General features: G+C 35.7%; 7 protein-coding genes and 3 pseudogenes across 10 annotated transcripts, besides 2 other annotated features; 7 read left to right on the top strand and 3 right to left on the bottom strand.

Moving 5' to 3' along the window:
• Nucleotides 1-1,968: 1,968 nt before the first annotated feature.
• On the top strand, nt 1,969-2,331 carry TVAGG3_0635390 (uncharacterized protein; the record flags this gene model as incomplete). The annotated part of the gene is made up of 1 exon (XM_051241016.1): nt 1,969-2,331. One exon carries the CDS (start codon nt 1,969-1,971, stop codon nt 2,329-2,331), a length of 363 nt encoding a protein of 120 aa, XP_051087603.1.
• Nucleotides 2,332-2,349: 18 nt separating this feature from the next.
• TVAGG3_0635380 (serine threonine-protein phosphatase family) lies at nt 2,350-2,592 on the top strand (the record flags this gene model as incomplete). The annotated part of the gene is made up of 1 exon (XM_051241015.1): nt 2,350-2,592. The coding sequence occupies one exon, from the start codon at nt 2,350-2,352 to the stop codon at nt 2,590-2,592; it is 243 nt and encodes an 80-aa protein (XP_051087602.1).
• Nucleotides 2,593-2,694: 102 nt separating this feature from the next.
• Nucleotides 2,695-3,443, bottom strand: TVAGG3_0635370 (uncharacterized protein; the record flags this gene model as incomplete). The annotated part of the gene is made up of 1 exon (XM_051241014.1): nt 2,695-3,443. A coding segment is annotated over one exon (749 nt), but the record flags the coding sequence as incomplete, so codon positions are not given.
• Nucleotides 3,444-3,719: 276 nt separating this feature from the next.
• Nucleotides 3,720-15,738: a mobile genetic element.
• On the bottom strand, nt 4,658-5,143 carry TVAGG3_0635360 (uncharacterized protein; the record flags this gene model as incomplete). The annotated part of the gene is made up of 1 exon (XM_051241013.1): nt 4,658-5,143. The coding sequence occupies one exon, from the start codon at nt 5,141-5,143 to the stop codon at nt 4,658-4,660; it is 486 nt and encodes a 161-aa protein (XP_051087600.1).
• On the top strand, nt 5,635-6,036 carry TVAGG3_0635350 (uncharacterized protein; the record flags this gene model as incomplete). The annotated part of the gene is made up of 1 exon (XM_051241012.1): nt 5,635-6,036. The coding sequence occupies one exon, from the start codon at nt 5,635-5,637 to the stop codon at nt 6,034-6,036; it is 402 nt and encodes a 133-aa protein (XP_051087599.1).
• On the top strand, nt 6,056-6,211 carry TVAGG3_0635340 (uncharacterized protein; the record flags this gene model as incomplete). The annotated part of the gene is made up of 1 exon (XM_051241011.1): nt 6,056-6,211. The coding sequence occupies one exon, from the start codon at nt 6,056-6,058 to the stop codon at nt 6,209-6,211; it is 156 nt and encodes a 51-aa protein (XP_051087598.1).
• TVAGG3_0635330 lies at nt 6,860-7,930 on the top strand (annotated as a pseudogene). Its single transcript has one exon. A coding segment is annotated over exon 1 (1,071 nt).
• On the top strand, nt 8,135-8,740 carry TVAGG3_0635320 (DNA/RNA polymerases family; the record flags this gene model as incomplete). Its single annotated transcript, XM_051241010.1, has 1 exon — nt 8,135-8,740. A coding segment is annotated over one exon (606 nt), but the record flags the coding sequence as incomplete, so codon positions are not given.
• On the bottom strand, nt 9,304-10,743 carry TVAGG3_0635310 (annotated as a pseudogene). Its single transcript has one exon. A coding segment is annotated over exon 1 (1,440 nt).
• On the top strand, nt 11,831-12,250 carry TVAGG3_0635300 (annotated as a pseudogene). The gene has a single exon. A coding segment is annotated over exon 1 (420 nt).
• Nucleotides 13,929-14,428: a mobile genetic element.
• Nucleotides 15,739-15,786: the final 48 nt, after the last annotated feature.

Raw genomic sequence — 15,786 nt, 5'->3', positions numbered from 1 at the left:
AAATAATAATATAATATAATATAATAATATATATAATATAAATTAATATAATATAATATAATATAATATAATATAATATAATATAATATAATATAATATAATATAATATATTATAATAAATATAATATAATATAATATAATATAATATAATATAATATAATATAATATAATATAATATAATATAATATATTAATAAATATAATATATATATAATAATTAATATAATATAATATAATATAATATAATATAATATAAATAATATAAATAAATATAAAATAATATAATATAATATAAAATATATATAATATAATAAATATAATATAATATAAATAATATAATATAATATAATATAATATAATATAATATATAAATATAATATATAATAATATAATATAATATAATATAATATAATAAATATAATATAATATAATATAATATAAATATAATATAATATAAATATAATAAATAATAATATAATATAATATAATATAATATAATATAATATAATATAATATAATATAATATAATATAATATAATATAATATAATATAATATAATATAATAATAAATATATATAATAATATAATAATAATATAAATTAATATAATATAATATAATATAATATAATATAATATAATATAATATAATATAATATAATATATAATTAATATAATATATATAATATAAATATATAATAAATAAAAATAATATAATTATAAATAAAATATAATATAATATAATAAATAAAATATAATATAATATAAAAAAAAAAAAAAAGGTAGTGGGGCTTCCAGGCACTTCGTGCCTTCTAGCCCTGATGTTGATGTTTAGTATAAATGAAGTTTTTATTCGGAGGACTCTTCTTCTTCCTCCATTGCTTCTGGGAAGAAGCCTTCTTCTGGGTCGAAAACATTATATAATGTGTCGCTTTTCACAAATTATATATGTTTTCATGTTTTGTCACTTTTCTGTCACTTTTCAGGAAAAAACATTTTTATTATTATATATAAATGAATTTTACAAAACCACCGTTACCGTTCTTTGAAAATAAGGGTAAATGTAAAGATATTATATTGAGAGAACTTAAGAAACTACCGAATGGTCTAACATTTGTAGATTTGTTCGGTGGAAGTTTCTATATATCCCATTTGTGCCATACAATATTCCCAGACTCAAAGATTATATGCAATGACTTCGACAACTATATGGACCGTCTCAAACATATACCAGACACAAACAAAATATTGAAAGAGTTAAAAGAAAAGATACCTATAGGTAAGATGGAACGTATACCATTAGATAAGAAAAATATTGTGAGAGAGGTTTTGAAAAAAGCAGAATATATAGACTGGGATAGTATATCTGCTAGACTATTATATAGTGGTGCTATAAGAGTTCATGACATTGAAACACTTATGTCAAAAGTTTTATATCTTAACTATACAAATGTTTTCAAAGAGGACATAGAAAAATATATTGAGGGTATAGAGTTTGTGAGATGTCATTGGACAGAGTTGTATGAAAAATATAAAGACAAGGAAAATGTTTTCTTTATAGTGGACCCGCCGTTCTATAACACATGGGATTTTCAATACCAAGTAGACTGGACTTTGAGAGACTCTTTAGAAACTTTAGACGTTTTACATAACCATCCATGCTTTTACTTTACATCCGATAAAAGTGGTTTGGAAACCGTTATGAGATGGTTAGAGGACATACATGACTATGAGTTTAGATATGACAAGATAGAATATGAGAGAGGTCCTATAAACTGGAGAAAGTGTCATAACAAAGAAATTTTACTAGTAAGTAAATGTGGTTTGAAATAGGACTACTTGTTTTAGGTTTTTTCCATTGTGTCATTTATTTATTTGACGTGGCAGAAAGGTACAGAGAATATGAAGATGAACCAATGCCTGCAAATGTTCAGTATATGTACTCGTAAGAGATATTTTTATCTAATATTAAATGGACGCACAGAACTTAGCGAATGCACAGCAACCTGGACAACCAAACCCAGAGAATATTCCAAATGAAGTTAGAATACAAACTGCAATGGCAAACTATGGTCAAGTGCCAACAGATGTACAAATGCAAACTGCCATGTCAAATGACGCTGCGTTAGGTTTGCCACCATGGTATGCAAATATGAGATGGAAAGAGTTTTATACAAACCCTGAAGTGGGATATAAACAACTCTATGCAGATGACGCGAACACAGGAGTTGACCCAGAATATGTTTTCTACCAGAGGAGAAATAGAATGTATGAGCTCCAGTTAAAGAATGCAATGGAACTCAACAGGAAACGTAAGAGACTAGGCGGACATTAGATTTTTACATATAGTAAAATGGGTTTCTTTGGAAGAATAGGAAACTTCTTTCGAAATATTGGAAGAGGTATATGGAATGGAATAAAAACCGTAGGAAGAGGAATTTGGAACGGAGTCAAAAATATTGGTAAAAGAGTAGGTCAGTTTGTTGGTATTATACCTAAAGACCCTGAACCAGAAGAACAAGCTCCTGTTATACAACAGCCTGAACCTGCACCACAGTCTAGTTGGCAACCAAATCCAACACCTCAACCGTATTAAAATTATATTTTTACCGTTCGATAGTAGTTGTATATGAAACTAAGTTCTAAGTAAAACGCATGGTATAATGGAATTATTCTTTTTCTTCCATCTGTAGTAAACCATACTTGAAAGTCTGAAATACTTCCACTTGGTGGTTCGTATAACTTTGTAGGTTTTTCGTAAAAGTCATTTGCCAAGCATAAAAAAGAGTTTTGGGCGCCAGAAAATGAAGCATGAACAATAATAGCAGCTGGGTCGAAAACATCTTTAAATAAATATGGTTCATCTCTTGCATATCGACTGTAAATATTTGCTAAAGGAAGTTCGACTTTCTGATTTAACATTCTTTGCAAATAATACCATGACATTGCAGTGAATTCTGTATATATTTGTTCGTCTTTCTTTGGATTGTCTTCGTAGATTTGAAATGACACTTGTGAATTTTGTTTGTCATATACAATTCTCACATAAAGTGTGCTCTCGGTATTTGCATATTCATCAGCATATTTTGCATAACATGAATTTATTTTATCTTCTATATTTTTTAACGCAGTCTGTAGAGAAGATGAAAGGTCAACTTGTATTAGCTCAATTTCTTCCCACATTTTTCGTTTCCCTTCAGATATATAATCTATATGAAACCTTACAATAAATGGAAAACTTTTATCTTCTACAGACACAAACTTCATTCTACGAAAGCCAATAGCTTTTGTGACAGATGGGTCTCTTAACCATCTTAACGGGTAGTCAAAACGATAGCCTTCATGCTTTACGGTCTCTGTCTCAAACTTTTGACCGACATTAGTAAAAAGTTCATCTAATGGTTTAGTTGTAGCAACTCTTGAATTTTCTTTTTCTATTGAAAGCATATTTTATCTAGAATAAAAATGTCGAAAGAAACAGCGTCTATGAGAGAAATACAACACAACCGACAACTCATTTTGCAAGCTCTAAATAAGAACACAACAAACTTTTCAAACTATTCTAAGATATCTGAGTCATTGAAAGAAGGAAACTTAAAACTGACGATAAACCCAATGACAGATGAGTTTCTGTTTCAAGACAGTAAGAACCATACTGTTTGTATAAATCCAACAAAAAGAACTTTAAACGAGAAGCCTATAGATGAACTTCTTTTGAAGGCAGATATTGACAACAAAGCTGACAAAGAGTATGTTGACGATGAGTTAGCACGTGTGGCTAGTGCGTTAGTGAAGAAGGCAGATAAGGAATATGTGGATGAAAAAGACAATGAAATTATAAAAAGGGTTGAATGGTACCATGAACGGACATCGAAGATTTTAGAAGGTAAAGCCAATACAGGGTGGGTTTCAGGATGTTTAGACCTTAAAGCCGACAAAGAAACTGTAGATATGTTGACACAAACGGTTTCAAGTCATACCAGAGGTTTAATGGAAGATGGACAACAGTTGAAAGAGCTTGAGAAAGGTGTTACAGAGTTAAGGAATACAAAAGCAGACTCGACATGGATAAAAGGATATGTAGATGCAACAAAAGAACGTATTTTCGCATGGACAGAAGGAACATACCCACAAAAATATCATAGACATAGCATCTCTGACGTAAATGAACTTGAAGAAAGGTTATATAAGAAAGCAGACAAAACAGAGCTTCAAACATTAAAGATTGAAATACTTCAAACAGTATATCCTATAGGTTCTATTTATACGTCAATGAACTCTACCAGACCAGAAGTAGTACTTGGTTTTGGAACTTGGACTCAAATAGTCGAAAGGTTTTTGTATTGTGCAAACTCTTCAAAGGTAACAGGTGGAAGTAAAACGATTTCAGGTGAAAACTTACCTGCACACAGTCACTACATAAATTTAACTACAGCTGAAGCAGGTTGGCATAAGCATAGATATTGGGATTGGACAGGAATGACAAAAGGTAAAGGATATGATGTTAAAGACGACGTTAAGTTTGCTATAAATTGTTACTGGGATGACACTCAGGGAGGAGGAAGCCATACACATCGCATTACAGGATATTCGGAAACAACGGGACAGAGTAAAGACTACATGCCACCTTACATGACAGTTTACGCATGGTATAGAAATGCTTAGTCGTCATTTTCAACTTCTTTAGCATATTCGTCAGGAGTTGTCTTATATTTGTTAGGAACTGTCTTTGAAAGTATACCACCTTGAACTTTGACAAGTTTGAAACGAGGTCTGACAATAGTAGTTTTATCTTCTGCTTGCAGTCTGTACATTTTGCCATGTTTGCCTAAAACTTCATAATATTCTCTTGTATACTTTCTTCTATTTTTACGAACACGAATGCGAGTACCTGTCGAGTTCCCATTGTTGTCATAGTCAATAGTATTTTCATATGGGTCGCGTTTAGGTATTTCTATTTTTACTTTGTCACCTTTCTTAAGTTTGAAGCCTGGCATTCTTTCTTGTTTGTCTCTTTTGACTAAACTATTAAATATATAGTCTTTCTCTAAGTCGGGGTTGTTTTTCATTTCTTCGGGGGAGTGGTTTCCCAAACCTTTTTGTTTACGGTTATTGTAAATATTTAAAACTTGTCTCATCTTTGCCATGGAGAAGTGTCTATATTTGTCGTCATATGACATTTCATCTACCTCACCACCTTGTGGTTGGTTTAAGTCTCTTAAGATTTTTATACAACTGTCAATGACACCAAGAGCAGAATGGTTTTGGTCGACAATGAAATATTGGTTTACATTTTTTGAACGCAGATAGTTTTTAATATCGTCTGATTTGAAAGAACGTTCACAGTCAGATGTCAGTTTTGTTGGATGGTATTTGTCAACGAATATTGTCAAAGCAGTTTTCACATCTAAAATATTTTTGGACTGTAATGGTATGGCTTCACAGTATCTTGTGTTTTGACCGACAAATATTAGCCAGTATGGAGGTCCATCTGTTCTAACTCTCGGAATGTTTTCCAAGATATCCATAAACCAAGCATTTGGTGTTGAACTAAAGATTTTTACCATGAGTGCTTTCTTTGTCGCTTTAGAAACATAGGGGTCCTTGTTTGGATTCGTCATTTTTTACCCTATAAGAAATGGGTTTATTTGGCGCATTAGCAGGAGTTGCATCCAGATTTTTGCCCGCAGTGGGAACAATAGCCAGAGGTGCATTTGGAATTGGAAGGAAGATTTTGAGTACATTAGGTATACTGAAAGAGAAAGCACAACCTATTATACAAACTGTACAGAAAGGTTGGGAGGTAGCACGAGATGCAACAAATCTTATTCCAAATCCTGAAACAAGAGGAAAAGTTCAAGGCTGGATGGACAATGTAGGAAGAGAAGCAGGAAACTATTATAACAAAGCAAATGACTACTATAACCAAGCAGGACACTATATGGACCAAGGTGAAAGATTCTTTAACAGAGGATATAACCATGCACAACAGTGGGTAAACAATAACCAACCTCAACCGCCTCAAACGTGGGGAATGTAAAATTTTTTACTGAGATGAAATGAACAATACAGCATTGAGACAAATGGGCTCAAGATGGATTTGTCGGCTTCCAGCAGTTACACAACCACGTGTTTGTCAAGTCCTTCCTATACCTCAAGAAGTTTTAGACCGACTTAAAAAACCTAAACAACCAGTTGAAAACAAACCAAACTAAAATTTTTACTGAGATGAAATGACCGAAGAAGTTGAAACGGTAGATTTGACACCACAAACAAAAAGTTCAGAACCATTGTCAAAACCTGTCAAAGAACTTACAGATGAAGAGAAAAATTCAATAATAGAAAGTGCCAGGTCTGGAAATACAAACCCTAACTATAAAGTCACTTTTCATAGAAATGGAACGGCTAGTATCTCAAAAAAGAAACAGACTCTCACAAATAAAATATTGAAGTCTGAAGGAGCTTTCGAGACAACAGATGGAAAAGTTTACTTCACTGACCAACAGTTCATTATAGAACATCTCATTGACTTAGAGTCGAAATATTCTAAACTTTACAACAAACACAAAAAGTTGAAAGGAAACAAAAACAAATGGCATATGATATTTATGAAGATGTTGACGACACAACTGTTCCTGCAAGTGAAGTAAAGTCAGAGGAACCGAAAAGTGACGAAAAACCGATAGAAGAAAGAAAAACCAAAAACTGAAGATAAACCAAAACCAAAGTTTAGTTTCCAAACTAAACCAAGTCAACCTTCATTAGCTGGTATGGGTTGGCGTCAAAGACTTATGGCAGCAGGCGGTTATGTAAAGTAAAGAAAAAAATATTTTTTTATTTTTATAAAAATGCCCCCGTATAGAATGGATAGAAGGTCTGCTAGAATAAAAGCAGAGTTAGAAAGATATGGTTGGAAAGTTTCAAAGAAGTTTAAATATAGGAAGGGAAGACCCATAAAAGTCTATGACAAACTGGCTGGTCTGACCTACGAAATGGATTTGGAAACAGCACGTGCAAATTATCCAAACAGACTAGAGAGGTTAGAAGAAGAACGTCTTATGGACATGCCTTTCAATGTTACTGAACCGCAAGTTGAAGGACACGACGGCTTTGCCAGATTCTATTGGAAACATGACGAACAATTGCATCCTTTGAGAAGGAAAAAAGGAAAAGGTGAAGACAAACATGCTCCCATGGAAAGAACAAGATATGCATATGAAAAGTACCGTGAAGTTAGAAGTCAAATTACATCTGGTCGAACCTTTACAGTAAACTTTGACGAAGGAAAGAACAAAGAAGGCTTCATGGGTACTTGCTGCCATACAAGACGGAAATAAGAAAGGATACAATCTCAGACTAACCGTAACAGATTTGGACGGTCACATTTACTATGCACATGGCAATGTCACAACAGCCGCACAACTTCTTGACGCTTTCAAGACTACAAAGAGAGAACAAATGTTTGACTCCGACTCAGACATTTTGAATGCAATTGAAGGAATTGCAAGTGTAAAATTTGAATGGTACCAACCTAACCCTCAAGCAGTCAGACAACATGCTGGATACTTCCCGTTCATAAATAAGTCTGACATTGACTTGACAAGGTATGGAATTTACAATTCAATTGAAACAATTGTCAATGAACCTTGTATTCTTACATGTCTCAGGAACTCTGGTCTTGTTACAGATGAGAAGATGAAGTATCTTGAGTCATGTGTGAAGACAAGGTACATTCTCAGAGGTCAATTGGCAAAAATTGCACCGTTGGCAAATGTCAATATCCGAGTCAACATACCTACAGCTAAAGGTTCTTCACATGACGACTATGTTGTTGACAAAGACTTACCATGGTTGAAGATTGTAATTGTCCACAACCACTTCATGTTGAACGAAAGTCTTATGTTCGGAAAGGCAAGTGCAACATTGTCAGAGCTGTAAACATTCTTTTCGAGAAAGGTTTGTTGGAACCAATTCCAGATGACAAGCTGACAGAAACTTTTGTACCAAAAGACGAAACAAACTTTTCATTGTTAGCAAGACCAAAAGTTGTTCCAGACAAAGTTCTAGTACAAAAGAAGTACACAGTTCCACAAGGAGTTGGATTGTTCGGATACCAACCTGAACCAGAAGAACTTCCAATGAGGTTGCAAGAACTTCAAGATGCTATAAACAAACTTCCATTGAGACATCCAATTGACGTCAAATTGTATTGGAGAGCATCTGAGTTAGGTCAGAAGGTTTTATATGAAACAGGTTGCTTCGACGATGTTTATGAGATAACAGGAGAAGTTTCTCAGAAGATAAGAGACTCACTTGAATTTCCACAAACTGGACCGATTGGATGCGACAAGTTCGACTCAGACGAAAAGATATACTATGTCGACCTTAACGCTGCGTACATGAGGTTCGTCCAATATATTCCAACTGGAATTCCAAACGAAGACGGTGAGTTCTCGGGAAGGAACTATACAGTTGGAAAAGTCATACAACAACTGTATGATATTAGGAAAGCTTCAAACCCCAAACTTGCAATGACACTCAAATTGCTTATGAATTCGACATGGGGATATTCCATTAAAAAACCTCAAGAGATGAAGAGTAAACATTATGAGAAGGTCGACAACTTCGTTGAAAGGTTTTCTCCTTTTGTTTTGAAGTACGAATTCACTCAAGGTCAAAGTGGCTTAGTAACCACATTAAAACCTATTGTCGAACATTGGTCTTACCCTCAGTTCGCAAAGGCAGTCCTTGACAACTACAACAAATTCTTCTCCGAAGTCAAATCCAAAGTCAAGGTTTACTATGAGAACATTGACGCACTCATGACGAACGAAGAAGGTACAACAAACTCATTGAAATGGGCATGGTCGGTGAAAAGATGGGTCAATTCAAATTGGACAAAATTTTCACCGAAGTTCATGTCCTCTCCAAGCGTAAGTACTGGGGCATACTTGAAGACGGCACAGAAATAAAACATTGCATGAAATAAAAAATTTTTATTCGAATTTGAATCGGACAGGTCGAGTTACACCATTCTTGGTCTCAAACTCATATATAACCTGTTTGTTTGTATTTTCGTCGACTATGACACGAGACACGAACATTGACCAAACGGACAAAAAGTGTCATTTCAGATGGTCCCGCAGCCAATCGCATTCGAGCACTTCGAAGAAGCCTTACGTTCCAAGGGAGAGGGTGTCTGGTGCAAGGCAGAGGTCATGAACTCTACGAGCAGTACATCCTCAATGCCTGGGAGGACAAATCGTCCTTGGATTGGCAATTCTACCAACTCCTCTGGGACGACCTCCTACGCAACTGGGATGACGAAAGAGTCCAATTCAGAGGTCGGGACTAATTGTCCAAATTACCCTTAATTTAACCACTTAACTAAATAAACACCTAAATTTACTCGGGGTTTCCCCCTAAAATAAAATTTTTTTACTCTTAGAACCACTCGAGGTTCTCCTTACGGTTGTTGAGCTTGTCACCGTCAATGTGTCTGACCTTCGTCTTCTTGTTGGATTTGGAACCCATTGAATTGCGACAAGCTTGCCCATGGAGATTGAACGCGATTCCGAAGGGTAAGGTTCAAGTGTCCCAAGTTGTTGAGGACTGGGGTAAGAACCTTGCCTGTCTCCTTGTTGCGGATTTGGTATGGGTAGGGTTGGGAAATTTCGTAAGTGTCATCGGCAACAAGGGTTGCCCAAACTTCCTCTTCTTCGTGTTTCTCTTCTTCTTCCTCTTCTTCTTCGTGTTTCTCTTCTTCCTCGACAATTCCTTCTTCAATTCTGTGTTCACGAAGTACGGTGTTGTTCTGTCCTTTCCGAGTACCTTCCAGATGGCGTCTATCTCTTCGAAGAAACGGTAGATGAGTCTGGCAAGGTCTCGGTTCTCTCTCGCGTAAATGCGCAAGGTTTCCGTCAAATCATTCAGGATTTCTCATTGGAAGCTTGGTTCATGAGGAACTCACCTTTAAGCTTCATCTCTTCCATAAGACTACTTTGGAGAGTCTTAACGGTGTTTGTCAGATGAGCTTTCAAATTCAAAATTTGAATTTGAACTGGGCGCTTGTCTGGCAACATTGAAAGGACATCTGCCATTGTGTTCGGCTTCGGTGCTTGTTCGGACATCGAAAAAATGAAGTGGTTTGAGAATGACGGTTTTACTTCAAAAAGCTTGTTATGACGGTTAAGTCATACAACAAGTTTAAAATAATATCTTGTTCTTCTTCTGAACGTTTGTTGTCTCTTCCGATAAAAGTTTCGAACATGAGAACCAAAAAACGTTTTTTGAGATTGCGGAAGAGTTCAGGCAAACGTTCATATTCTGGATATGTTGGGAGCAGTTCAAAACATCTGAGCTGACTTTCGGACAAAATTGGGACAATGTCAGAAAATTCATCTTTGGTCGGACTGCTTGAAGGTAAGTCCCTTACATGTAAGTAGCTCTGGTAAAGTCTTCTCATTTCTGCTAACTTTTGGAGTATAGCTTCGTAGTTTAGAAGTTTTAATTTTAATTGTCTTATTCCACTCTTTACTTCTAAACGGTAACTATCCATGAGGTCAAGAGTAGCTTTGGTAGCTTTAAGTGGAGCTATCTGTTCCTTGACTTGTGCAATTTTGGTTGCAATTGTGGTTTGAGCTCCTTCAAGTTCGCCGTCTATGTCGTTCTCAACACCTTCAACCATAGCTTGAAACTCTTCATCGGTCCATTGAGATTGGTGTGGGACGAATTTAACTTGCTTCATTCAAAAAAGAAAAAAAAATGTTTTTACTCAAAGCGTGCCATATAGATGGCTATAAGAAACTTACCAGAAGGCTTCTTCTTCACATGAGTCTTCGGCAACTTGAGTGTTTGTTGGAGTTGGGTCTGGAATTTCAATTCTCTCTCGAGCGCAACAACAGATGTCAGAATAACATTCCCCACTGTCTTTCTTGCCACCATAAATTGTGTATTGACCGAACTTGCATTTGCAGGAAGACCGGTCAATACAAGGTTCACAGTTGAAATAGTTGTACACAAACCTGTTGAGTACGAGTGTGAGTAAAAACAAAAAAAAGTGAAGTTAAAATGAGATGTTTACTGAATTGGTTGGATGTCGCCTTCTGAGGTTATGAAGAACGGCTGTCCAGAGTAGTGAAGTAGTGCTCTGAGAATTTGTGTAATTCGTGGAATTGGGCTCTCACGATATGGAAGTAGTATCCAAGGACGTTTCATGAAGAACTTCAAGAGGGCTTCTTTCTTCACATCCTTAATATCATCGAATGCAGTGCCTTCTGGAACTTGAATTGCAACACCTGTTTCAATTTCCAACTTTAAGACACTATTCTTGGACAACCAGAAGCCAATGGACTTGCTTGGTTTGCACTTGCTGAGATATTCCTTCACGGTTTCATTTACCTCAATTAGATAAATTGCTTCGTCTAAGGGGTCAAGCTCCATACTGAGTCAGTACAATATTGTACTTTTTCAAGACAATGTTGTACTTTTTCAAGACAATGTTGTACTTTTTCAAGACAATGTTGTACTTTTTCAAGACAATGTTGTACTTTTTCAGAACAATGTTGTACTTTTTCAGAACAATGTCTCTCAAATTTGAGTACAGCTGTACTTTTTCAGAACAAGTCTTGAACTTTTTCAGAACAATGTTGTACTTTTTCAAGACAATGTTGTACTTTTTCAAGACAATGTTGTACTTTTTCAAGACAATGTTGTACTTATTCAAGACAATGTTGTACTTTTTCAAGACAATATTGTACTTTTCAAGACAATGTTGTACTTTTTCAAGACAATATTATATTGTTTCAGAACAAAGACGGTTAAGACACAAACGAATGTCCGACGTCCCACCTACTGAACCCGTTCCACAGCCAGAAGAACAGCATGCTCCAGCACCACAACAGGTTCCACCTCCACAAGGCTCCCACAGCAACCTCAGTTCCAACAAGGACCTCCGAATTACTACCAATTTCCACCTCAAGGTTACTACCCACCACAAGGCTTTCCAAACTACCCACCACAAGGCTTTCCAAACTACCCTCCTCAACCCATGCCTTACTTCCCTAACCCTTGGATGTTCATGTCAAACCCTCCACCCCAATTCCAATCTCAATCCCAATCGAAGAGAGACCAAGAGTTCGAAGAAGGTCTGAACCGTTTACGCAAAGAGTATGCCACAGCCCCTATGGAAGATGACAGGCTTTCAGTCTCTTCCCTAAGGTCGACCGATTCGACTCGTACCACAGATTCGGTTCGTGACCGTGAAGACTACCTCAAGCAGTCTGAGAGACTCTTCATCCTACAACCATTTACAGTTGGAGCTCTCAAGAACATGCGCAATTACGAAGGTCAGACACCAGCTGGAGACCGAAAACAGACGTACTCGCAAGAGCAGTCCAACTGGTCAAGACAAAGACCGAGATAGTCGCACTTCATTCTTGCAGCTTGCCCATACAAGTAAAAAAATAAACAATTACGAGTTAAACTTTTTACTCTTTCTTTTCTGAGTTGTTTAGAGCTGGTTTCTCTTGTAGAACCTTTCGTACTCTTCCATGGTCATGTAATTGCGAATTTGGTACGCAATTCCAGGTTCGTTGTTTTTGAACCTTACGTATGTAACGCTTCCATCCTCCTCAGGGAAGTAAGCTGCTAACATCTGACCAAGTTTTCTCGGTGACTCGGAGCTCATAAAAATGTCACTTTTTAAACGTTAAGTTTTTAGTCTTATTTTACCCTTTGTTTACCCTTTGTTTACCCTTTGTTTGTCAAGGTAGTATTGGAGTGCAATTTCTCCAAATTCTCTGTGTCGGAGTTCTTCAGCATTTTCCAAGGTGTACCTGGAGAACTCAAAGAAGTTGTCAAGAAGATACTGCCATGCTGCTCTTCTGAGTTCGTCGGTATTTTGGAAGTGTTGCACCTTCGCGAGTCTTCGGACATGAAAAAATGACACTTTTTCTATTAAACCGTTTTAGGTTCCTGCATTCTCATGAGAGAGTTGCACCACCGAACGTTCTACTCCACCCTCACACATTCACATCCTAGTCCGACCAACTCTACTCTCTTCTAAACACTCTGCTGCTACGATTGCTGAGACTTCATCAGTTCACATTACATAATGCCTTCACATTATCCTGTCCCGGCACAACCCTCTCTCACACCCTCCTTAGGTTAAATAGCGATTTTAAGAAAACCCGCCTCCATATCTTCAGCAGTAAACAAGAAACTTCATTCAATAACTACGTTAACATTGAACATAACGAATATTAACACCAAGTGGACAAAGTTAAAGAGTTCTTGCACCACAGCTTCTTCGTTAGCTTGAAAATAGTGTTTATCTGAACCATCCACAGACCTTCGAAACTTCACTATATGTTTAAATTATCAGCGTATAGATTCTTATTAGCATCTTTTGCTCATGTTACGCCTCTACATTCAATGCGTTATTTTGACTCTCAATAGCGACGACCTCAGCTATAGTGCCCATTTAAAGGCTCAGTTATCAGAGAATGCACTTTCTATAAGTTCTTGTGAAAGGGTGGTCTTCCCTTCCTTTACTCCATTACCTTTAACCCTTAACCTCAAACAACTCTTACTCATCTCTATTGCTCACTTAAGGCCCGCTAATGCCATTTCGGTCCTTCAACATAAACTAGATCCATGCGAACAAACTCTCACACTACACCTCTCAATTGATCATCTCCTTACTGAAAAGTCAGTCTAAAAATGTGTAATGGTATATTCTTTACTATTCAACAGTATCATTGAACAGGCAAGGGTGAAACCTTCTTGAACGTTAAGTTTCTGGATTGTATATTCCAAAGGTCGCCCAAACGATTAAATTGAAACCTCCTCAAGTCCGTGAACCGTTAATCTGTAGCATCTCACCACAGATCCTGTGTATATATGCTGTCTGAGTGCTCATCATTCCCTCAATATACCAATCCTGTTATCTTAATAGGAACAGACGAAGCCATGACATAAACTTCTTCACATCATCGACGCTTTTTCGTCCACCCTTCCATCCAATTTGGTCATTACTAATTTCAATAAATGTCTCAATGAGATACTCTTGCCTCTTAACATTTTTACTCTCCAAACATCTTTTGGAAAACTACATTGCAAGTACAAGTGATACAAGTCCCTTGCCTTATAAGCTCGGAAGGATATAATAGATAAACAGTCGAAGTCACGCAATGAGTTTCTATTTTTGCTCTTTGTTTCATGTTATCTCGACAACATACTATCTATTTTGCACCACCTGACATGCATCTCGAAATAAATTCTCTTGTTTATTGGAGAGGTCAAAAATTTCCATTCGGGGAAGTATACTCTGTTCTCAAAAACAATTTGTAGCAATATGAACAATACTAACGTATCATAACACGTTTTAAATCAAACTCTTTCAATAAGTCATTGACTCCGATTGAACTTAATTCAACAAAAACCTTCTCTTAAAATTCTTACATTCTTGTTTGCAAGAAAACGTGCTATATTTTCTAAGTCAATGGTTTTCATCTATTCTGCAACCTTTGATGAAATCTATTGTTTTCATGAATGTATCTGCATCATGATAAACTTACATGCTCAAAATGACAACCATTCTTTGTCATTTGCTAACAAAACACTCTGTATAGTTGATATGGAAATACTTCTTTCGTCCTGTTTGTAAGTAAAATAGCAGGAAATAGTTTAAGCTTCTTATGTTAAACACTGTAAGAGTCTTTTATAATAATTGCCCGTCCTTTAAATATAAAACCCAGTTATTTGCATGGTCTCGTGAACCTTAATGATGGGAGTTCCTTTCCTTCTGTCATGTGTCTTAAAATGAAGTATGTCTATTCATACACTGAAATGAGTGTAGGAAAAATCATAAGACATCTCTTGTCAGCAGATCTTTCCAAAAATTCGGTGTGCACAAGTTGCTTGACCTCCGTAATGTCTCTTTCACCTATCACTGAACTCATCTTCTCATCTGTCAAACAGATGACATCTAACAGAGCTTTATGAAACCGTCAGTGTGCCTACAGCTCAAAGTCAAGCAAAGAAAACGTGCTCAGGAATGAATTACAATTTAGCTTATTAACTTCTATTTGACCTCATGCTAGTTCTTCTTCAGTTGATACACAAATAACTATTTGGAATGATAGCAAATAATCTTTCAAATGATGTGCAGAGTTCTTTTATATAGATCAGTAGTATATGGTGAAAAAGTTTTCCCATAAGAAATAGTTCGACAATATTCAACTCCACAAATGTATCATACAATCCCATAGCGGTTTTCTAATCATATAACGAACTCATTTTAGTCTTCCTCTCTTAGTATAATCTTCATCTGGTTCCTAATGTTACATTCCACCACACCTTCAAGATTTCATATAGTTTTCGAATTGATACTTTGGTCAATTGGTAATCTTTCATTTAGCATGTATGTCGGCTTCAACAGAAGTAAGTCAATAGTTCTAACAGTTTTCGCCAGTCTTTGCGTAATTATATCCTTTATTCAATTATGTCTTGAGTCATTGATACATAACCAATTGGTAACATTAAATGCTTATAACCTGTTGAATCGAAAATCTTCTTAGACTTTACTTTGAGGAAAGTTCTAACGAACGACATGAAACCTCTTCATGTGTGTTCAATGAGTTTCTTCACTTTACTCAGCCTGAAGCAGAGCAATAACACGAACAATTGTCCTTCATGTCATAAGTGTTGCATTCTTTTGTTCAGTTTCATTGAAGATTCTGGTATCAGATTCAAAGATTTATAGGTAAATGTCAAAAGATATTCCAGA

This window comes from Trichomonas vaginalis, chromosome III (genome assembly GCF_026262505.1).
Source record: "Trichomonas vaginalis G3 chromosome III, whole genome shotgun sequence".
In the NCBI taxonomy this organism is placed as follows: Eukaryota; Parabasalia; order Trichomonadida; family Trichomonadidae; genus Trichomonas; species Trichomonas vaginalis.
The sequence above is the reverse complement of the archived record's forward strand: the minus strand, read 5'-3'. Positions and strand labels throughout refer to the sequence as shown.